The sequence below is a fragment of the Carcharhinus amblyrhynchos genome, chromosome 13 (genome assembly GCF_965287045.1).
Source record: "Carcharhinus amblyrhynchos chromosome 13, sCarAmb.v2.hapA, whole genome shotgun sequence".
Lineage (NCBI taxonomy): Eukaryota > Metazoa > Chordata > Chondrichthyes > Carcharhiniformes > Carcharhinidae > Carcharhinus > Carcharhinus amblyrhynchos.
This window is the reverse complement of record NC_137336.1, coordinates 55,524,638-55,548,107: the sequence shown is the minus strand read 5'-3', so window position 1 is coordinate 55,548,107 and position 23,470 is coordinate 55,524,638. Positions and strand designations below refer to the sequence as shown.

Sequence of the window (23,470 nt, the reverse complement as noted above, 5' to 3'; positions counted from 1 at the left end):
GATAGTAAACTCTCAAGCTTTCGGGGTTTGCCCCTTCGTCAGGTGAGACCAGAACTCTCCACTCACCTGACGAAGGGGCAAACCCCGAAAGCTTGTGGGTTTACTATTAAATAAACTGGTTGGACTTTAACCTGGTGTTGAGAGACTTCTTACCATCTTCAAGACCACAGGGAAATCACTGTAGATAGACCAGTGTAGATCCAAGGTCCTAACATAGATGGCAACAGGACTACACATCTCCTCTTTAAGTTACTAGTACAATCTGTATATTGAAGCGTATTGTCTATATATTCTTTAAAATAGAAAGTTGAATTAAGTGGGTTCAGCCTCCTTAAATGCTGCCTGACTTTCCTTTGCACCATTTTGCTGCCACTGCTGCTGCTCCTTCTCCATGCTGTACAATGGTTTGCCCACGGGAAATGCCATACCTGTTCCTAAGATGCCCTGATTTTTTTTTGTTGGGGGGAGGTGGAGGGTGGTGGGGGGGTGGTGGGTGGTGTAGGGAGTAGGGAGAGGGGGGGGCTGGGGTATGGGGAGGTGGAGGGGGGTAGGAAACCCCTCAATGGTTTCAAGGCTGTCAGAAGCAGTGAGAAGCAAGTCCAGATCGCTGGAGGCGGAATCCAAAAGACAATAGTTGCAAGAATCAGTGCCAAAACTTTTCTTCTGACTTAGAAATATCTCACTGTCACCTGTCTCAGCTTTTCCTGACAATTTCTTTGAATTTTGAGCCCAACCTGCCCTGCCCCGCCCCTTAAGTGTTCTGCAAATGGAGTAGACACAAACATGTGAACCATGGGCTCTTGTGTTAAGAGTGTAGGTAACTGATCTCAAATGGGATTCCTCCTTGTTAGAGGAGCCAAAAAGCCTGAGGCAATTCAGGGAGACAGATTTTGTGGCGGCAAACCAGTGTAAACAGCTTCCGCTCCCACTTTGCTGCCAAAAAAAGGATTAAACACTGAAATTATGCCAAAACCAATGTGGAAGTTCTCGGTTAACTTATTTCCAATTTTGTGCTGAAAATGATTTTGTTCCCATGACAGATTCCCATGACAGAACATGTGTTCCCATGACACATATTGTCTAACCTGTTTTCCCATGACAGAGAATGTCCGACCTGTGATCCTCGGCATACTACCTGACCCGTGTTCCCAGGCAGATACTGTCTGACCCGTGTTCCCGGGCAGATACTGTCTGACCCGTGTTCCTCAGCAAGTATTGCCAGAGCTGTGTTGCTCGACAGATGCTGCCTGACCCATGTTCCGCGGCAGATATTGCCAGAGCCATGTTGCTCGACAGATACCACTTGACCCGTGTTCTCTGGCAGATGCTGCCTGACCCGTGCCCTCCCGGCGGATGCTGCCTGACCCACGCCCCCCAGCAGATGCCGCCTGACCCGCGCTCTCTGGCAGGTACCATCTTACCTGTATACCATGATTCTGCATGAGCTGTGATCCTCGGCAGATACTGCCTGAACTGCACTCCTTGGCAGATATTGCCTGAACTGTACTCCTTGACAGATACTGCCTGAACTGGTAACTGTCTCTCACATTTTCCTCTTTAGTTTTCAATTTTGCTCTGCCCAGAAATCACAGTTAAATTCAAGTCCCAATTTGTTTTCTTGGATTGTCTATGGTTCTGGCTGACAGTTTAAAAATTCTGATGCTATATTGCAGTATTACACTCATTTGGAAGAAGAGCTAAGGAGGAGTAACATTGCTCCCAAAATTCTGTCAATCATTCTATTTTCTAATCCAACACTGATGTTAAAAAAGGGAGGGAAATATTGTAATAAAACAATAAGATTTTTGTATTTCATTCAAATTATAATGTGCCCAAACTACTACTTTGCAGATACTTTAAGTGCTAGAGGTGCACAATGATAGATTATTTTTTTAATTAGGGAGAATTTGCATTGTGTGTTTACTTAGGAACAAGACATTATAAATTGGAGGCTGTGAAGGGTTTATATCCATGTTCGTTCATATTTTGATTTCAGCCACACCACCATGAGATGTGAAACATTGGCTAGACAACACTTCCACCTTAAAAAGTAAAAGAGAATGAATAAGTATCTGGCATTTCTCTCAGCCACTGATTTGAGAGTAGAAGACAGCCATCCCACTCATTTAGGTTTTGGAAGATCCAGAAAAAGTGAAAAAGTAGACTTTTATTCAGAAGCTATCCTAAAATTAATGACCTGTTCAAGAAATAGGCCAAGGGAGTAAAGCCTTTTAGATGAAGGGTAAAAATCTCCGTGGAAAATGAAGGTTAATAATGAATAAATGGCATCCAATTCTGAGATGTACTTTGGTGTATAGTATCTCACAGTGTGCCAAAGGCCTGATTTTTTAAAAACATCTTGATAATGTTCATATGAAGCAATGGGGCATCTTAGTACTTTGAAATTGCAAATGCAAGTTGATGTTGTTTTGCTTTGTACATACCTCTTTACTGACTTATGTGCCAGAAAGAAAATAATTGCCAACAAGTTATGATAGCTTTGTTTGATCAGTGTGCACTGAGCTATGTATGTGAGAAGAATTTTGCGTTAGTTGATCACAACTAGGGTGGCCTAAGCATAGCAATAATAGTCTTGGTGCCTTTGGGCTTTGGGAAAGGAAAAATCAGAAGGGCTCCATCCTAGATGAAAACCTGGCACCCGATAATCATACAGCTTGTTGACGCTTGCTGTCTCAGCTCATGGCTGAAGAATAGGCATTTTGGGAGAGGCATTGCAGGGCGACTTGTAACAGTAATCTAAATGATTCAGTAACTTCTGGGAGGTATTGGAGGGTAGCCAGCAAAGAACTAGCACCTACAAGAAGGGGGAGGGAAGGGAGGGGGTGTGGGGGGAGGAAAATTGAAGGCAAAAAAAAATTAAAAATACAAATTGTCAAATCAATACCTGTGATAAAGCTTCTGTGAAGATTAGGAACCATTTTTTTTCGGAAAGAGGGGGCTGGCCTCAAGGAGGGATGGGGCAGTGGAAGTATTTTCACATCGTTCAGACCAAATTCTTGGCAAATATGTGTGAGAAAAATTACAATAAAGAATATTTATATGTTTTCAAATGTCAACTTTCACTCAGTTCCCCTTGAATGCTGAAGATATGTGAAGAATTCCCTCTTTGTCAATCTCTTTTGGAGGGCAGCAGTGTTTTCTAAATAACTAGGTACTGTAGCAGAAAGCAGGTTGTCATTGTTGCAGCGAGGAGCCTGCATTGAAAAGGGTTAATCCTATTCTCCACAGATAGGACAAACGCTACCTTTTCTCCTTCCAGTGTGTGAAAGGATTTTGGTGCAGAGCTGGGGGGGTAGGGGGGAGGTACCAGGCGACTGGAGCCACCTCCTCTCTTTCAGCTCCCTTTAAGAGCTATTGTTACCTCAGAGTGAGTGAGAGATAGAACCTTCCAGCAAACAGTGGGTGTAACGCGAGAGCTGCTAATTGAGATTTCTAATGCTGCTGACCCCTTCAGGGCACAGGCTTTGGCAATACTGTCTCAGTCAGACAGTGTGCAGAGAGCGAGCTGCGAGAACAGGCAATAGAGCCCAGAGCTCTGCAGCTACCTCCTATGTACAGTGAGAGTACAAACTGGGACACTTCTCTCTGGGAATAGCAGTCCCATTACCAGAAGAGAACGGCTCTGTGTTATACAGTGAAACTTAAAAAACGTTTTTTTCAGTGATCCAAGTGTGTAAACAGTCCTCTTCCCGCCTAGAACTTTGTTTTGTTTACTTTGGATTTAAATGTGTAGCACATTTGTGACTGCCAGAGTATGAAGTCCGAAGACAGTAAAGAGGGTGCTACACACAGGTAAAGTCGACTCCTGGCTGTGCCAAAGGTTCACAAGTTGTAAGAGAATTCATCTTGTAGCAATTGTATTTCACGGGATTTGCTGGGACAACCAGAGACGTGAACTTTCCTAGGATTCACCAGTTTGCATTTGAAGGAACTTTTCCTGGAGAGTTGGAGACAAGGATTGAATACTATTATTGGAAGTTTAGTGCCTCTGTGTCCATCTTCCTCACTGTGCAACGGTGGCACCAGTCTCCCTTTTGATGCGTTTGTGACTTTGACTCAGACTCTGTACAAACAGTAGAATAACTTCTTGCAGCTTTTTTTCTTTTCGGCGTGTATTGAGTGGACGGACAATTAGTGGAGTTTACTTAATTCCCGTATCATCAGCTTCTTCTTGGGACTTGTATGGATCGACCGATTGCTCTAACCAACATCTGAGTTACGACTCGTACGGTTACTAATTTACCTGGGATGCTCTGAAGATTTGCAAAGAGGTAAGTCTCTTAGCAGTAAACAAGCAATGGTGATGGTAGACACGTATGTGGGTCTTGTGTGTGTTTAATGTATATAAATGTGTGTGGACAGAAGCCTTCTGATTGCTTGTGATAAACACCAGAATGTACATTCTTCTGCAACAGATTGTGACCAGCCAACTGTGCTGAGGGTATATAATCCTCACGGGTGGACTGGCCATATGGGAAATCAAAAGATTTCCCCGTGTGCTTCAGTGAGTGATTCAATAACCCTATAATTTCACCCCCCACCACCCCCCCCCCGACTTTTCCTGTTAATTTCTTTTAAATTCTCATTTCAGGGAAGGCAGGCCATTCTGTTAATTAATTCTTCTTTGTATTAAGCTGCTGCATGGGGTATATTTATTAATATTATGTCAGCATTATCTGGTTTGGGACAGTCATACAAATATTGAAGTGGTAGGTTCACACCTGAGAAGTCTGCTTAATTCCTTCCTCTATATGTAGCAAGTGTTTTATTCATTACTTATTGTCACTGAAGATTCAAGATCAAAATAATGAATGTGGTGAGACACACTGTTTTCCTTCATTATAGTTAGTGAATGGTATAGAACAAATTAAGAAACAAAAATAATAATTAGAATCCTGAAGAGATGCCGCACTCAGGATTCTGGCTGCTGTGACATTTTACATTGAATTACATTTGATTCTGTGGAACAATTTGTCAAATCATCCTTGGGAATTAAATATGATATAACTAAAAGCCCCTCCAAACAGAACAAAATCGCTCACCTGACTGTCATCAAAATTAATCTTTCAAGAAGAGTGTAATCAGCTGTAAGAATTTATTTGTAATTTTTCTACCAGACCTTTTCATTGATTCGTTCTACTACACAATGTTAACTGAGATGAACTTGCAATGTTTTACACTGTAAAATTAGTTCCAATCCAGTCCTTTTGCTTGAAGGGTTTTGATGTGAAACGACACATTCTAAGCCAGGCTGCTGCTGTTGTTAGGGCTTGTATCAGAAAGATATAATTCACAGACACTTTCCAGGGTGGGGGAAAGCTAGACTTATGTGCCTTTATTATAATTTTACACATTTAACACTTCCTGGAGGCAGATTCCTGTCTACAGATATCACCTGGTTAATTTTTATCATATTGTAAGTTCTTCTAACCCATTTCCGAATGGGTCTCATTATTAAAAACAGGGATATTGTTATATACACCTATCACCTGCATGAAACCTCCTCTACAAGCATATACACAGGCTAACAATCACCAGCTTGCATATACATTTATTGTCTTACCCATTCAAACACCAACTCAAAAAGACAAGTCTCACTCTTTTAGATGACTCACTGTTATAGTGAGAACAAAGTATGCTGTTTTCTGCTGGAGAGTTTTAAATGCGTTCTCAGATTGAGTCTTACTCCCATGCTCAGGATCTCCTGCAATAGTTTTCTAGAAGTCATTGCCTTGCACTGATAAGGAAATACATACGGTCAGAATTAATTTAATGAGATTTGATCTTTTCGAATTCACTGAGGAAATGTTATAAATCAAAAGGGTCAACCCCTCATTCAGACTACTTAGAGAAAAGTAGCTTCCTTAGAGGAAATAGATAGTCCTCATCAGATCCCAGTAGGCACCAGCCAGTACGTGCTGAAAGCATGAATGATGTTTTTTTCAATGCATATTAATTACTATTTAAAGACGCCTCCAGTGGAGAGGAAAGAATAGTAGAGCCTCTTATCAATGTGTACATAAGTGATCGTAATAGGAGGTGTTGTTCCTTGCAAGGTTATTTTACACTGTTCCTAAATTAATCCACTGTAGTAAATAATCAAGTAAAAAGTCTGACAACACCAGGTTTTAGTCCAACTGATTTATTTGATAGTAAATGCACAAGCTTTCGGGTTAGTCCCTTCATCATTCACCTGACGAAGGGACTAACCCGAAAGCTTGTGCGTTTACTATCAAATAAATCAGTTGGACTAAAACCTGGTGTTGTCAGACTTTTTACTGTGTTTACCCCAGTCCAACGCCGGCACATCCACATCATAAATAATCAAAGCAGAGGTATTATGAATTCATGGTTTTACAAGAAAGCACAAAATTTACTAAAAAATGTATCCAAACTCACTGACCTGCTGTTCTGAAGTGTAACAGAAATTCTGCAAGCCTATGTAACTGATTAGATCTCAAAGTACTAAACAAAATTGGCCAATATGTTGGATAAACAATTTTGTAGAAGGTCAGAAGATTAGGAGTGCACTGTTAAAAACTGGTGCATTCCCTCACATCATGAGGTTTGTGCAAACCACGAATTACAATCTCCATGCCCAAACCTAGAATACTTTCACTTAAAATAATTGAAGGGGCTCTGTCAGTGGCTCAGTTCATTAATGTAGTGTACATGCACACTAGGAATGTTACAGTTTTGATTCCTTATCTCCGATAGGCCAATAGATAGCATTTATCTTCAGCATCCCTGGATTAAGAAAAGGAAAATCTTAGAGTTCCTGCTGTAAATTACTCCAGCACCTGGAGTACTGTGTACAGTTCTGGCCTCCTTACTTGAGGAAGGATATACTGACACTAGAGGGAATGCAGAGAAGATTCACTAGGTTGATTCCAGAGTTGAGAGGGTTGTCTTATGAGGAGAGATTCAGATTGGGACTATATTCATTGGAATTTAGAAGAATGAGGTGCGGGGGGGGGGGGAAATCTTATAAAAACATATAAAATTATGAAGGCAATAGATAAGATAGAAGCAAGGAGATTGTTTCCATTGGCGGGTGAAACTAGAACTAGGGGGCATTGCCTCAAAATAAGGGCGAACAGATTTAGGACTGAGTTGAGGAGGAACTTCTTCACACAAAGAATTGTGAATCTGTGGAATTCCCTGCCCAGTAAAGCAGTTGAGGCCACCTGGTGAATGTTTTTAAGGTAAAGATAGATAGATTTTTGAACAGTAGAGGAATGAAGGGTTACGGTGAGCAGAGCGGGTAAGTAAAGCTGAGTCCACGACAAAAATCAGTCATGAGTGGCAGAGCAGCCTACTCCTGCTCCTAGTTCTTATGTATCTCCTGACCTCAGGTAGACATGTACAGTACATTTGTGGATATGGGAAACTTTGAGTACTGGAGATTAATCCATACCTACAGAACAGCTCAGGAAAATATTCAGTAGGGGAGGTAGGAAGTTTGCAGAAAAAAGCTGTTTATTCGTTAGCACTTCAAAAAGAAACACGAGATGCAATATTGTGCTAACTGTGGGGAACAAATCAGTGCTGACTCTTTTCTCTTGCTGTTTATTATGAAATGTATTATAAATATCTTGGAATTATCAAAATTTTACCAAAGTTTGATTCTATGGATTAAAAATTGATGCTTACTGCTCCTTAAATGTTTTTAAAGGTTGCATGTAACCTTGGTATTTGCACCCACACTGGTGGACTTTTAATCCAGCTCAAAAGGCAGGCACATACTAGTTTGTTTTACGTTGCATGAATGATCCCTTTACAACGGAGCAATGTGGCAGGAGTGATAACAGAGAGAAATCCTAGTCCTAAAAGATGAATGGGTACTTGTAATACAACAGATGTATCTTCTTGAGCCATTTTCTGAGGAACCTGGTGTTCCTTTAGTTCCATGGCTGCTTCTATAGGCCGGTTAGTTTAACGTCTGTTGTAGGTAAAATGTTAGAATCCGTCATCAAGGAGGAAATAGCGAAGCATCTTGAGGGGAATTGCTTGATAGAGCAGACGCAGCACGGTTTCGTTAAGGGGAAGTCGTGTCTGACAAATTTACTGGAGTTCTATGAGGATGTGTCTAGGGCGGTGGATAGAGGAGAGCCGGTGGATGTGGTCTTTCTTGATTTTCAGAAGGAGTTTGACAAGGTATCTCACAAGAGGTTATTGCAGAAGGTAAGGGGGCATGGAGTTGGGGGTAGGGTGTTAGCATGGATAGAGGATTGGTTGTCAAATAGGAGGCAGAGAGTGGGGGTCAATGGGTGCTATTCGGATTGGCGATTGGTGACTAGTGGAGTGCCTCAGGGGTCGGTGCTGGGGCCTCAGCTATTTACCATTTATATAGATGATCTGGAGGAGGGAACTGAATGTATGGTGTCGAAATATGCTGATGACACCAAGATTGGAGGAACGGCAAATTGTGCGGAGGGTGTGGAGAGTCTGCAGAAGGATCTAGATAGGCTGGGCGAATGGGCCAGGAACTGGCAAATGGAATTTAATGTTGGCAAGTGCAAGGTGGTCCACTTTGGTAGGAATAATGGTAGGAAGGATTATTACTTACGTGGAGAAAAACTGCAGCAGGCGACGGTGCAGAGGGACCTCGGGATCCTTGTGCATGAGTCGCAAAAACCCAGCTTGCAGGTGCAGCAGGTGGTCAGGAAGGCGAATGGGATGCTGGCTTTCATAGCAAGGGGGATTGAATATAAAAGTAGGGAGGTCTTGCTGCGGCTATATAGGGCATTGGTGAGGCTGCAGCTGGAGTACTGTGTGCAGTTTTGGTCGCCGTACTTACGCAAGGATATTTTGGCCTTGGAGGGAGTGCAGAGGAGGTTTACTAGGCTGATGCCGGAGTTGAGGGGATTGAGCTATGAGGAGAGGCTGAATAAACTAGGCTTGTACTTGTTAGAGTTTAGAAGAATGAGGGGAGATCTCATTGAGACGTATAAGATGATGAATGGGATGGATAGGATAGAGGTGGAAAGACTCTTCCCGCTCAGAAAGGCCAGTAGGACTAGGGGGCACAGCCTCAAGATAAAGGGGGGGCGGTTTAGAACGGAGTTGAGGAGGAACTTCTTCACTCAAAGGGTGGTGAATCTCTGGAATTCTCTGCCCGTTGAAGTGGTGGAGGCTACCTCGCTAAATATTTTTAAGACGCGGGTTGATGGGTTTCTGATAAGAGAGGGGATTAAGGGTTATGGGGAGAGGGCGGGAATGTGGAACTGAGCCACGACAGATCAGCCATGATCTTATTGAATGGCGGGGCAGGCTCGAAGGGCTAGATGGCCTACTCCTGCTCCTATTTCTTATGTTCTTATGTTCTCACCACCAGCCAACCAAGTTAGTGGATCGAATGCTTGATGTTGATGGTTTCCATATAGTTACATGTGATGTTGTCAATGGTCGTAAAATAATACAGATGAGGAAGATAATTTCCTCATATTAATTCATTCATCCGGAGAAACTCTAACATTAACTCATTGCAACATCCAATTGTTTCCTACATATTCCTGCATTTTTGCCTCCGTTCTCTTTAAGACATTTATGGCACATTTTAATCATTTCTTGTGTGAAGAAGAATTTCCTGATTTTAATCCTAAAATTCCCTTTTACTAGTTTAAAGCTGTATCCTCTAGTACTAATCCTTCAATAAATTTAAAGTAATATTCTGGATTATCTTTCCTGCAATGGTCTTCTTTGGAGAAAGCTTTACTCATATCTTCCCTGCAAATACTTGGTAGAAGTATTAAGCAGTATATTTACATTTATGTGCTGATCCTCATGGTAAAACCTATATTACTGCACTGCTAACCTGAGCCCAAGGCAGCTTTTTCATTTGTGTATGAGCTGGAATTCTATCTCTTTTGTTCACTATCAGTGCTGGAGTCTAACTCTCTCTGGAGTTAGTTATAGTCCACCTGTGTACCTTCTGTGTACCTGTCAGAACTGTTTTCTTACTCCATGACTGGAATCTTATCGGCCCTGAGGAGGGGAGGGGGTGGGATGAAGAAATTTGGAACACCATACATTGATTCGGCTCCCTGATGTGTTCCTGCCTTCAGGAAATCAGTGTCAGGAGTCCATCAGGGTATCAGAGATGACCTCACAGCAGGAGGCCAGAGGGACATTAAGGCTTCTGTCCATGCCACTATAACAGTACTGCAAGGCTGAAGTGTTCACAACCACAGTCAAAATCATTCTTGTGCAGGGGTTTTCCCACAAGCTGATGGCCATGAATGCTCTGGACATTTACTTCAGTAAACCCTTAGAGGGGTATTTCATTCATTTTGAGGACTTCTATTTTGAGGCATCCTCAAGCTCTCCTTTAGCAGTAGCCATCTCCTTCTGATAGCCATCACGTCCAGCAGGCCCTCCCACTGGGCTACTGAATTCAGCCCCCCTTGTGTCCATGTCCTGCCAACTGTTCTTAATTGGACTGCAGCATGGAGGCTGATTGTTAATTGGCAACTTCTGGTAAAATTGTAACATTGGTCATACCTCTGAGCCATGTGGGGTTGGAACACCCAATCGCAATCAGGGATGATAAGATTCTGTTAAGAGTGCCAGTCTGCCTATATCTGTGCAGCTCACTAACATGAGACCAATCTGCCTTTCTCACTGTGTAGGAGTCAAGGCTGTGTCTACCTCCCTCAGTTTGTGTGCCAGCCTTGTTCTGTATGTTCCATCTTCTTTCTGTGCAAGCCAAGTCTGTCTGCTGCTCACTCTGCACCAGTTTGATCTCTTGTCACTTACTAAATCTGCCAGTTAGGGATAATGTTATTTATGTTGGATGGGAAGAAGAACATTATGCAAGGGCAAACTCATATCCCCGCATTGACATTCTTTGGTTTTGTTGAGGGAAAGTACCAATTCATTAATATCACAGACAACACGATCTTTAACTTCACCTGAGATGCAATCCTGATATTGGTCAAAATTTTCTTTCCATCACTCGGACATATGGGGCAGAATTTTGAGATTTTTTATGAGAAGTGTCCAGCTCATCTGAAAATGGGAGCGTTCCAGCTCTGTTTTTCAGACAAAGTTTCACACCCAATCTTATGCACTCTGAAAAGATGGGCTAGACAGTTTCTAGCTGGAGAGGCTATGGGTGGGGCTTAATTTGTCAGCCAGCCTATAGAGGAAGGTGTCGCACATATGCAGATCTCTGATGCTGCACAAGCACTTTAGCACAGGTCTGACAGACAGAGAGAGAGACAGACAGACAGAGACAGCTGTCAGGCCCCTGCTACTGCAGGCAGCCTCAACCAACAACCCCACCCCCACAATCACAGGGGCCCGTGGCCTGAGATGCAGCCTCCGCCATGCGGAGCGATCGCGGTTCCCATTCCCTCCTCCTCTGATCGCGGGCAGAGTGGCAGTGGGGTTCCCCACCCACAACTGGCCCACCCCCAGAGTCCACAACCCCCCCATTGGCCCCACTTTTTGGCACTGTCTGGTGGACAGTGCAAAGTGCTCGGTGGGCATTGTCCAGGTGCCGGTCTGACACTGGCCAAGGAGCAGCCCACCTTGTAGTCAGCCTCTCGTGAGGCCCCAATGGCCTTAAGTTCCACCGATGAGGTGAACACATCTGTTCCTCGTTCAGGGGGAGCAGGTGTTTTCCTCGCTGGAGAGAACGTCTCCTGGCAAGGCCACGAAGGCAAATGAGCCCGGACGATTGAGCACCAGGCTCGCTAAGCAGATACGAAACAGCATTTGCATACATTTCAATAAATTAATCAGCCTCTCGCCAATTTCTGGTGAGAGGCTGACTGCATCGGAAATCCGGGTGTTGTAAAATCGCAACAGGTGCAAAAATGGGTGCCGTTCCTGCTAGCTGCTTTACGCCTGATTTTATGACATTTTCCTGCTGCAAAATGGGCGCAAAGAGGTTGTAAAATTCCGCCCAGTTGAAAATGAATTGTGGGACCTTTTAGATCTGTGTTATTCTCCGAATAAGTTTACTAAACTATCAGGAAAGCCTACAAATAAATTCACTGATTACTAATTAAACTACACATCACTGTAATAGGGACAAAGGGGAGTACAGAACAGGGGACTGGCAGTTATGACAAGGAACTGAGTCAGAATGGTCTGTGAATTTTATGTCTAATTGTGAAGAGAACAGCCTTCACAATTAAGTTGACAAAAAGAGTTCTGCCTTAGTCCACTTAACAAATGCTAGACAAATGACAAATGTAAGAGATAAACAACGAGTGTTGACGTATCAGAACCAAAGCTTCAGGATTTCAGGAAGCGTTGGTTGTAGTTAGTGAATGGGTGTATGGGGAACGGGACAGGGGGAGGGGGAGGAGGTAGATGGAGAGATTGTGCTTTAAACCATGTTGGAAAGTAAGAGGGTTCTTTGTCAATAGTGTGCTAACAGCAGAATGAACAGATGGCCCTTGATGTCTCAGACAAGTGAGAGCGGACGATAGAAGAATTACTCCCCTGTCTTGAGCAAAGCTCTTTCGGATCCTGACTTTAAAACAACAGGAAGAGAGAGTGAGAGGAAGACGGACATGCTCTTTTCAGTGGACAGAGGGCCCGCTGTTAGTCAAGTCAGGCTGCTTTCACAACTGTTTGCTGTTGTACTCCCAAGTTAAAGAAACTAATCAAGCATACTGCATCTTTTTCTCTGATCTTGAGTTGGTGGGATGGGGTGGCGGATTTAGAGGATGGTCCCTTTCTAAATTAGGACTACCTCCATGAAACTACTTCCATGTTCAGTGAGTGAACATTGTGCATGATATAGAGCCTTGTTGATAAGAGGAATTAGTGTAATTTAATAAGCTGCATTAGCTTAGGCACCTGTTCAGTCCTTACTTTCCAACAGCATTTCTTTTTTCCCAGTTTCCTTCCACATTTTCTGATGATGCAATGTCATGTGATCCATTGGATCCCATTTGTCAGTGTAATAAATTCCAGCGAGCTATTCAACTGAGGGGAGCATCACAGCCAAACCAAAATCTTTCTTTATTCAACCTGAATGGACTTGAAAGAAAGTATTGCTGGATTGTGGTGAGACATGGAAATCCAGGTTGATTTTTCCTCTGCAAAGCCAAGGACTAGCTTTAGCTGCCCACGCAGAAATGAATTAACTGAATATAGAGCCTGCAGTGAAATGGGGATCTCTGTGCATGTGGCTGAATGTCACATTGGGCAATGTACTTTCCCACTAAACCAGAAGGGGGCTAAGAGTGCCCTGTTATCAATAGGAGTGTGCATTTAAAACGTTGAAAAACAAATTATTTCTCTGTGTAGGTGAGAATGGGGCTTTTACCATCACCTGTAAAATTGAACAGTGTGGTGTTAATATACAAGACACCAGATATTCTGACTGAATGCAATAATCAATTCTCCAAGTTAGTCCACAAGATTAGAGTCACAGTATGCAAACTATACTCCATGAATGTTTGCTAAATGCAAGGGCACAGGCACACCTTGGGATTTGAAGATTGCATGCAGGTATGATTCATCGGATGTTGCAGACTTCTTTCGATGCCAGGATTCACAGGTGAATTAGGGGACTCTGATCAGCAAGTTCCAACCTCACTGAACAGCAATAAAGCAATTCTCCAAGTGATACAAGCTGATTTTGCTCATTTCAATGTTGTTGGCTTTTAGAACAAAATTCATGGGAGAATGACTTTGCAGTCAAGACCAGCAGCAGTTGTTGCCCATTCTTAATTGCACTAGAGAAAGTGATGGTGAGGCATCTCTTGAATAGCTGCACTTGATCTGGGTCCGTAATAAGTGGGAGTGGGAGGGGGAGGGAGGGGTTTACTAGGATATTGCAGAGGGGAGTTAAGAGCCAACCCGTTTCTGTGGAAGCACATGTAGGCCAGATCAGGTAAAGGATAGCAGATTTCCTTCCCTAAAAGGCATTAGTGAACTATGAATTTTTAACGACAATCAAAATAGTTTCATGATCGTCATCACATAATTAATTGAATTCAAGTTCCACTGGCTGCTCTGGTAGCATTTGAACATATACTCTAGAGCATTAACCTGGGCCTTAGGATGACTAGTCCAGTGACATTATCACTGCACCATTTTATATCCACAGGAGTCCAATCTCTAGAATGGCTTTTAGATAAGTTACTGGAAGCAAAGCAGTCAGAATCTTAAAGACATAATCTGGTGATTTGATGAGAAGAACATCATTGCTAAATGGATGGATCAAATATTCTTCTTTATCCATGTTCAGAGGTTACACCTGTGCACAATAGGGCAGGACATGAGTTACAATGTGCAAACATCCTTACTCTTGAGGTCAAAGTATGTTAAATGTGTAATAACGATGACATGAATTGTCATATGATCAAAACCCTGACTAAAAGCAAGGCAGGAGCTGAGAGAAATTAAGGAGTTGAATTTCAGTTTTCTCGTCTGAACAGTCATCTGGCAGGGTGGAGCCCAGACCGTTGCTGAAATTTCCCCACCCCACCTGCCAACTCTATAATCTTCATTCCATTGATTTCAATTGAATATTCTTTAAAGAGTGGACAGTTGGCTTGCCACATTATCACTCAGGGAAATTAAGGTGACATTACCTCTCATGGTCAGTAATTGAGGTTTCATTTTGTTTTGTACACGCTGTGCTGGAGATGAATACATCTTTGTAAGATAAGGGACGGCTCATAACAAAATCGTCAGACTTGCTTAGTGATAATTTCTCCTGTTTAGACTTGTAAGGACAATCTCGAGGAGAAATCTGTCGTAAAAGAGAAGGGAACAGATTTGAGAAATCCTCATATCTTCTCAGGTCTTTCACTCATAGTCAAAGTCTCATCCCATTGAAATAGACAGGGGCAACAAAATAACATAAATAGTTTCCTTCTCTTTCTTTTTCCTCCTCATTCCTCCAGCCACCATACTCACCCTCCCCTCTTCTTCACTGGAAACCAGGCATCTTGAATGTAAACACATTGGAAGCCTACCAGGAACAAATTCATTGGTAGATAAGAGCCTCAACTGTTTCAGTCTTTGTGGCTGCATTCGCTGTCAAGAGACTTAGTGGAAGTATCATTTTCACAGAGGGAGCTGATCATTTTAAGCTGAACATTTTCTTTTCTTTTCCAGAAGACTGTCAGCTGTTCACAAACTTCTGCCAATGAGTGGACAGAACAACTGAGATACAACGTGTTGGGGGCCCAGCCATCGCCCAATGTCACCAATGAGTGCCCTGAGCAGCTGAGTTACAAAAATTCAAAGGTTTATAATTCCTTTGATTTTTCACTTAAAAGAAGAGGAATGAGCCACATGTTGCATAAACTGTGTTTCTGCATATTCATCCTCACTACGTTTACTGTGTTGAGGCCTGCTAAAGCACAATTGGAAGAGAAGACCACTCAACCAGGTAAGACTAATATGACACTAATTTTTCTCCTTGTGTCTGTGTGGGTTTCCTCTGGATGCTCCAGTTTCCTCCCACAGGCCAAAAATGTGCAGGTTAGGTGGATTGGCCATGCTAAATTGACCTTAGTGTCAGGGGATTAGCAGGCTAAATATGGGGTTATGGGAGTAAGGCCTGAGTGGGATTGTGGTCAGTGCAGATTTGATGGGCCAAATGGACTCCTTCTGCACCGTAGGGATTCTATATAATTAATATGAGACGGCAATTAGAATAGACTAATTCTCTATCAGCATTCTTGCAAAGACTCTTGAATAAATAAGCCTAGACTGGAAAGAATCAACCCTTAAGACTGACTTGAGTAGTACTGGATCAAAAAGTACACCTGTATTGGCAGGTAAACTGGATTCCATTCCTCTACTGACTCTTGGCTGACGTTTGTCCATTTCTGCCTCTAATTGCATGTCACATTCATTCCCATGTTGGTTCTTGAACCAGTTTTTGCTCTCCCACTGCCTTTTGCCTGGAAGTTTCAAGACAATTCAATTGTTGGACTGTGTTATAGCTGACCACAAGGGGCTTCTTTGCCTTACGTCTGTTACTGCTCATCATCATTGTTACTCCAAAGGCTGCTGGACAATGGTCACTTGGCTGAGGAGATGTGAAGTTGCTTTTGTCAGTGAAGCCATATCATTGCCTCAAGAACAAGGACAAGAGAAATAAACTGATCTGTGAAACGTTAACTGCTCATTACAGAGTTTTAATGTTGTTTAATTCGTTCATGGGATATGGATGGGCCTGCATTTATTGCTCATCCCTAATTGCCTTTAAGGGGGCGCTTAAGAGTCAACCACATTGCTGAGGATCTGGAATCACATGTAGGCCAGTTCATACAAGGGCAGTAGATTTCCTCCCCAAAAGGACCTTAGTGAATCAGATGGAATACTAATGCAGTGACAGTATCACCACACCTCTGCCTCCCCATAAATGATCAAACAGTTCTACTGGCTATGAGTATATTGAGACACTGCACCCAGATTCGATCAACAATATATTTTTTTCTCTCTTTTCCCTTCCCCCACAATTGTCTCGCATCCACATCTGCTTTCCTAAACGCATTGATTCTTTGCTGGGTCATGGCTTCATGGTAGCAGTCACCTTTGATAATTTTGCCCAGTGGCCAAGCTTTACACGCGATCAATGAACAACAAGTACTAGTGACCTATTTGTCCACGGGAAGCACCACAACTGGCATTATTCTGGTCTCGCTTGTCTTCTGCACATAGTCATTTCCAATCAGTTTCTGGCTTGCAGTCTATAGGGACACAGTTTCACCTCCATAACTATGATTGTAGCACTATCACTTCTCCCATTTAAATCATTGAACCCAGAACAGATCATGGATCAAGCCTCAAGTATTAAAAGGTAAATTTAAGAATTTTGTTTAGAATAGAAAAGTTTATTTATTAGTCACAAGTAAGGCTTACATTAACACGGCAATGAAGTTACTGTGAAAATCCCCTAATTGCCACACGCCAATGCCTGTTCGGACCAGTGCACCAAACCAGCATGTCTTTCTTGAATCTGCTGATAAGACTCCTGTTCTATGCTTCTCCTACTCTATTGGTAGCAATTTACAGCCTTAATCAGGTGTATTAATAGGAACACAGAAGAAAATACAATAAAATACTTCGATGCTGTAAGACCTAAATGGTAAATTGGTTATAGGAGAGATTTTAAGGTTGCTAAGGGAGCACTCTATGGTTTGTAACATGTAAATCTTTCTTGGTGCGCAAAGAGTTAAAGGAGGGTTATCAGGACGTAGTGCGGTTACTGAGGGATTTGCTGTGTGAGATCTCATTAGCCTGTCTCACATGCTGCCCCCAAAGTCTCGACCCAGAGAGAGGCCTTTGTCCACAGAAATGCGCACTGTAATCTAGCCTGCTTTTGAGTGGTGGCCCAGTTATTGTCCCTGGGAATTGTGTACATTTGTGTATAAAGAGCACCCGCTCAGGCTCGATTCTGTGTGTCACTCTATCCTTCAATGTTCTGGGCTTTAATGTGAGATTGGTGGCCCCAGGCCAAAACCTATGAAGTAAGGGGGTGGCTGGCCCAGGGGGGAGGGGGAGCGGGGAAAAGAAGCTGCCCTGCCATTCTGGAAAACACAATCCAACCCCCACCCCCAACCTCCCTCCTCCCTACTACAGTCTGTGGCACCAGAAACAGAAGCTGTCAGTTTATTATGAATGGAGTGAACGTCTCACACATAGCAGCTAAGATGAGGCGTGGAGTTCACACGGCCTGCAAGCAACTCTGCTCTGCTCCTCTTGAATAGAGAGTGAAGGAACTTGGCTAATTTTCAGGAATATTTAATTGTTGCAGACCTGGAAGCCAATTAAGGGTTGCTTGTTTAATGAATAGCAGGATTTTGGTTGCAGAAGTCTCCTTTCCAACCACCCTCTCACACTTAGGTACTGGATTCTTTTTTTTGAATTGTATAAAACTCAACCTAAAGTTCAATTTCTTCATATCAGTGGGATTTTTCACAATGCACCATCTAAATATGCTTTCATCTCAAAGCTTTTTACCTCATAAATAGTAGTCAACCGTCTAGCCATTTTGTTATGCAGATTGCGTTGGATTAAACTAATTTATACCACAATTACGTCAATTGCACATTGTGACCTAATTAGTAAAAGTACCACAAAACTATGGCTAACACTTAAACCAGAATGGAAAACCTCTATGTTCTTATCGTACAAGTAGAATTTTTTCATTTGCAGTTTATCCTCCACATAAGAAGACCCACACAGCTCACCGGTGACTATTGCTTACCTATTTATATTGTTCCCTTGCTTGCTGAATGTGTCGGTCAGTGACCAGCTGAGCAGCCAGGTCTTCAGTTATTGTCACCTACCCAGACAAGTGCGACACACTGAGTGACAATCCCTGTGTCAGTGGGGAGAAAAAGTGCACCTCAGATCTGGATCTGTGCTAACGTGTAACTAGATTCATGCCCATACCTATGAAGGACTTGTACTTAGCTGATACCACATCCATAGCTAAGTCAGTCTGGGAGGCTGTAATTCACTGACAAAAATGTATTAAGTTGCAGGAGTGCATAACTGATAATAAACTTGTATCCATGTCGATATGAGAGTACAGAATTGATGTTAACCCATACAATTGTCCCATATTAATATTGGCATGTAAGAGAAGGGAAAAAATATTTCTATTTCTATGTTGGTTGCTTTTCAAAATCCAAGAATGGTTCAAAGTGCTTTGCAACAAGAAAGACTATATACAACCTTTAATGTAACCTCGCAAGGTGCTTCACAGAAATGTTATGAAGAAAACTGTGACACTGAGCCACATATGGACCTATTAGGACAGGTGAGGAAAGTTTGAAGAAATGTCTTATTGGAGAGAGTGAGGGCATGGGGTGGAGTTTAAGGCTTAGGGATAGAATTCAAGAGTTTAGATTACGGTATTATGAGTAGCATCAGGTGCGTAAGTGGTATTCGTACTGTGCCCATAATAATTTTGAGACAAAACGATGGTAATGGATTCAACAGGCTGGTCAGAGTGCATATTGCTGCTGTCACCTGAAATAAAAACCTTATAGATACAAGGCCATTAGAATGGAAGGGCAGGGACAAAACTAAAAGGGGATTGAGCTGTGAACAGGTTGAGGAGGCTGATGGTAGGCCTTGTCTAAGCAGGCGGTGTGTGAAGATTTAAAAGCGGTTTGGACAGACAGCAGCATGAGGTGATGAGAGGATGGACTAATGCAACATTATTTAACTGCAACACAGTAGGGGAAGGTAGCTTAACTTTGTCATTTTAATTCATTAAAAAAAGGTTGTTGTGGGGTTAAACATGATTTTCAGCGCTCGCCACTCTGCATTCTGAACTGTTGAAAAGATCACCTTCTGGTGAATAAGGGTGAACTTCTAGGTCTACCCTGCTATACCTGATGCCCAGAAAAACAGTACAGTAATGGGTTATGCACATGTTGTGAAGTTTTCTTTTGCTGTTTACTTTGACAGCATCTTTACAATGGCAATCTGCTTGAGCTGAGTTTTTGCTGGGAGATGACACAAGTCTTTATCCTTATGTGCCTTTAAACTATGAGTTTAAACCAGGCTCTTGGACCAACACAATCCCATGCTGCGCTAACACACCAGCCTGCTTGCTAGCAGGAAGTACTCTGAATCTTGTCCCCTTTATTAGTTTGGGGAGCTGAGGCCAATTGGAAAACTTGAAGTACTTATCCAAGTTCAGCTAACTCATCAGATTTGGGTTTGAATCTGAGTTCATCAGATTTACATATCTTAATGATGAGTGCCAGAATTAATTTTGGCAATCCTTAATCAGGATTCTCACTTTGTAGAATACTCAGTTGAAGCAGAGTTGCATTAAATAACTGTACAGGGCTTGTAATGAAAAAAATGCATGTATCATTTCTCCAAAATAAAGAAATACATATGAGTGCATATGACTTTACAGTGATAAAGAAGCTAAGCCATTAGATATAACCACAGAGCAGGTCTGTACCCTGGCAGAATGGAGTCAAAGTGCTAAGTAGAACATTAGAATAGGTGGTATACACTTTGGTGCAAAGCAACATTAATGAAGGGATGTCATTACCTCAGGAATAACTGGAAATAGCGGTTGTGAAAGTTTCATTGCAATGCCAATGTTAGATGCCTCATTATTTGGATACAGCAAAGTGGTATGATTCTTTAAAAGTGGTATGATTTGCTAAAACTATCACTGGAACCATACTTTGTGATGACAGATAGAATTGGAGACCACAAAGTCATCGGGAATGTGGAACTGAGCCATGACAGATCAGCCATGATCTTATTGAATGGCGGGGCAGGCTCGAAGGGCTAGATGGCCTACTCCTGCTCCTATTTCTTATGTTCTTATGTTCTTACCATGACCCTCACATGATAATGCTGTTCATTACTTATATCATGGGTAAAGTGTTAGGAAGCTATCAAATCTGAAAGAAGCTGTGCTTTCTGCATTTTTAAGTTTCTTTCTTAGTTTCATAGCTCTTATTTGTGTTTTCTAGAAAGGTTCTGAGATTTTAGTAACCAACTTTGAGTCCCCAACTTGAAACAGGGATGCTATTAGCATATTGCAAAGTAGATATCAGTTTCAGTCTCAAGAACTGTGGGTCTATTGCTGAAAGCAGTATCAGTCCCACATTCTCCCTATGCTTCTCCCGATTAGTACGACAGTGATTCCATCAGCCCAGGAAGTCTAGCATTTTAGAACAAGGTTTGTTTTCTTTTGGGCAAGTTAAAAGACATCATGAGCAGATTGCATTTTATTCAGTCCGCATCTCTTTAACACAGCTGGAGATAAATGACATCTTAATAAACTTCTTCATGTGTCAGGTTCCGAAGAAGAGGTAGCTTTGTCTGCTTCCCAGTATGGGACTCAATCTCTCTGTCATTTTAAGAAGGAATCAGGGAATTCCAGGCTAGTGCCTATGGAGAAAGGCAGGCTGGCTTTGAATCTTGTGTTTGTTGTTGCCATGCTCCCAGAGGGCGAGGATTAACACTCAGTGACCCAAGAGTGGCCTGTGTTTGCTGCCAGCTGCGACAGCAAATAAGGAAAAGGCAACGGATCCTGGAAATATAAAACCTGAGACTAACATTATCTCCAAGTATCAAGATACAGGCGGGATCCAAGGGAAAGCAGCTTCTGACTGGTAGCTTGGAGAGTAACAAGCTGGAAATCAGAGAAAGGGAGTCACATTTCAATCCATTTTGAAAAAGACAGTATCCATGTGAAAGCTCAGAATATGGAAGAGATAAAGAGGCAGTTGGGAATACAAAAGAAGTTCCCTAATTACAAGACACGGCCCATTTATGAAAACTTTTTTATGCAAAAGTGTCAACAATGAATCAATTTCTTTTCCCTCAAAAAAAATTCAACCTTTAACTCCCAAAAGTATTGGCTCACTCATGGGCATACCTCACCAAAGTTGCCATAATTCATTTGGGAACCTTGGCAGTGAGTGACAGCACGTTATCTGATTGTAAAGGATGTGATGTGGAGATGCCGGCGTTGGACTGGTGTAAGCACAGTAATCCAACAGGTTTATTTAAATAAACCTGTTGGATTTTAACCTGTGTTGTGAGACTTCTTACTGTAAAGGATATATCAGCACAGTCTATTTCTGTCTTCCCCAAGCATCCTCATATTGATTTTTTTTTAAAACAGGAATCATTGAAACACTATGTAATGTTGTGGAGAATTAATGCTGGGGCATAGTTAAAGGTTAATGATAGTGCCGCTACCATTGATATAGCGAAAAATTGAATTTGGGACATTGTTGGTCTACGTGATTCAGCTTTAAACCATTGGGTCAACTTGACTCTTACAAAAAATATGACGAAAATTGCACTGCTCCCACTGACAGCTAATATTGCACAATCCCAGCTTGCAAATTTACATTTATTAAAGTTTAACAAATGGGAAGTTGTGGATCAGGATTGTGCAAATTGATCCTAGTGTCAGGAGATTAGCAGGGTAAATATGTGGGAATACGGGAATAGGATCTGGGTGGGATTGTGGTCGGTGCAGACTCGATAGACTTAATGGCCTCCTGCACAGGGGGAATTCTATGATTGTATGATCCCATAAACCCATGAGTAGGTACAACAAAGTGTTTTTTTTTACCTTAATGCGTCTGTGGATGCTAATTTTCCCGCTCCTCTCCCAGAAAGATTCCTCATGGTTAAACCCAGACAAATGGTATTAGAAAGCTATTAGATGGTGAGAGTCAACTTCTGTCATTACATCAGTAGTAACTGGGCATTGATCACAAATGGAAATCCTGTACGCCTGTCTTGTTCAAGAATCCTAGTCTTTACCTTGACTCAGATTGCACAATCCAGAATAAATAGGCATGGATTAACACTATGTGATGCAGTATATTTACTAACTCAACATTGAAATGATCGTCCTCAAATGTGCTCCACCAGTATAGCTCAACACTGAAATAGCTCCAACAGTAAAATTGTGGATCTAATCAATTCAATCACAACCTGACCTTGTCATAAAGTTAAATTAGGATCTGAGTAGCTTTTATTTCATTATGGGAAAACCTTTGAGATTAGTTGGACTTTGACACAGGCATCTTATCAGAAAATTATGGTGCATTGGCTTGGATTTTGCATTCACTGGCCAATCCCTTGAACTGAACATTTCAGAGGGCAGTTAAGAGTCACCCACATTTCTGTGGGTCTGGAGGCACATATAGAACTCACTGAGTTAAGGCAGCAGACCTCCTTCTCTAAAGAGCTTTAATGAGCTAGATGGGTCTTTATGTAACAATGATAACTGAGATTGGTTTTATAATTCCAGATTTATTCATTGAATTTGAATTTCACTAGCTGCCCTGGTGGGATTTGAATCCATGTCCCCAGATCATTAGTCCAGTGAAATTACCACAATGCCGCCATTTCTCCGATATCATTTTTATATTAAATTTCTATATTATCAGGGATGCATTCAGTGTACAGGGATAACTTAGTTCATAAATAAATGGAACTTTCCTTCACTCTGCAACATTTTAGTAAAGAAACACATTGGCTAGATGTGTCTTGGCATATCCAAGCATCTCCTTCCATCCTTCAGCTCAAACTCTGTTGTGCTGTAACTTGGTGGAAGTGTGAATTTATAATGACATGGTGAGAACAATAGGCCATCTGGGTCCTTAGTGAATGACAAGAGCAATACTATCTCCTTAACCAACAAAAAGAGGAGTGAATGAAAGTGAAATCAGATGTAGAAAGAGTAAGATGGGAGATTAGATTAGGAAAGATAAAAAGATAAGCAAGATTAAATGAAAATTATAAAATATACATTTCTAACATTGCTAACACATGCAGGAATGAGATTGAACAGATTAAGTTGTCCCTCATCTGAGACACAGTGTTTCGATTGGCATATTGATAGTCAGGTCATTAATAAATATTTATGCTGTTAAATTTCAGATCCAACTTTTCACAACTGGTTTAAAGAGCAGATACTGTGAAAATCTAGTAAATTATCTGAAGATAA

The 23,470-nt window shown here is 41.9% G+C and overlaps 1 protein-coding gene across 1 annotated transcript in view; it reads left to right on the top strand.

The window, feature by feature from the left end:
* Positions 1-3,546: 3,546 nt before the first annotated feature.
* Positions 3,547-23,470, top strand: part of LOC145351921 (fibroblast growth factor receptor 4-like) — a 59,210-nt gene continuing 39,286 nt past the window's right edge. The window contains exons 1-2 of the mRNA XM_080201711.1: positions 3,547-4,292; positions 15,112-15,388. Of these exons, the coding sequence (XP_080057837.1) occupies positions 15,283-15,388 (106 nt within the window). The 5' untranslated portion in view covers positions 3,547-4,292; positions 15,112-15,282. The remainder of the gene's footprint in view (positions 4,293-15,111; positions 15,389-23,470) is intronic.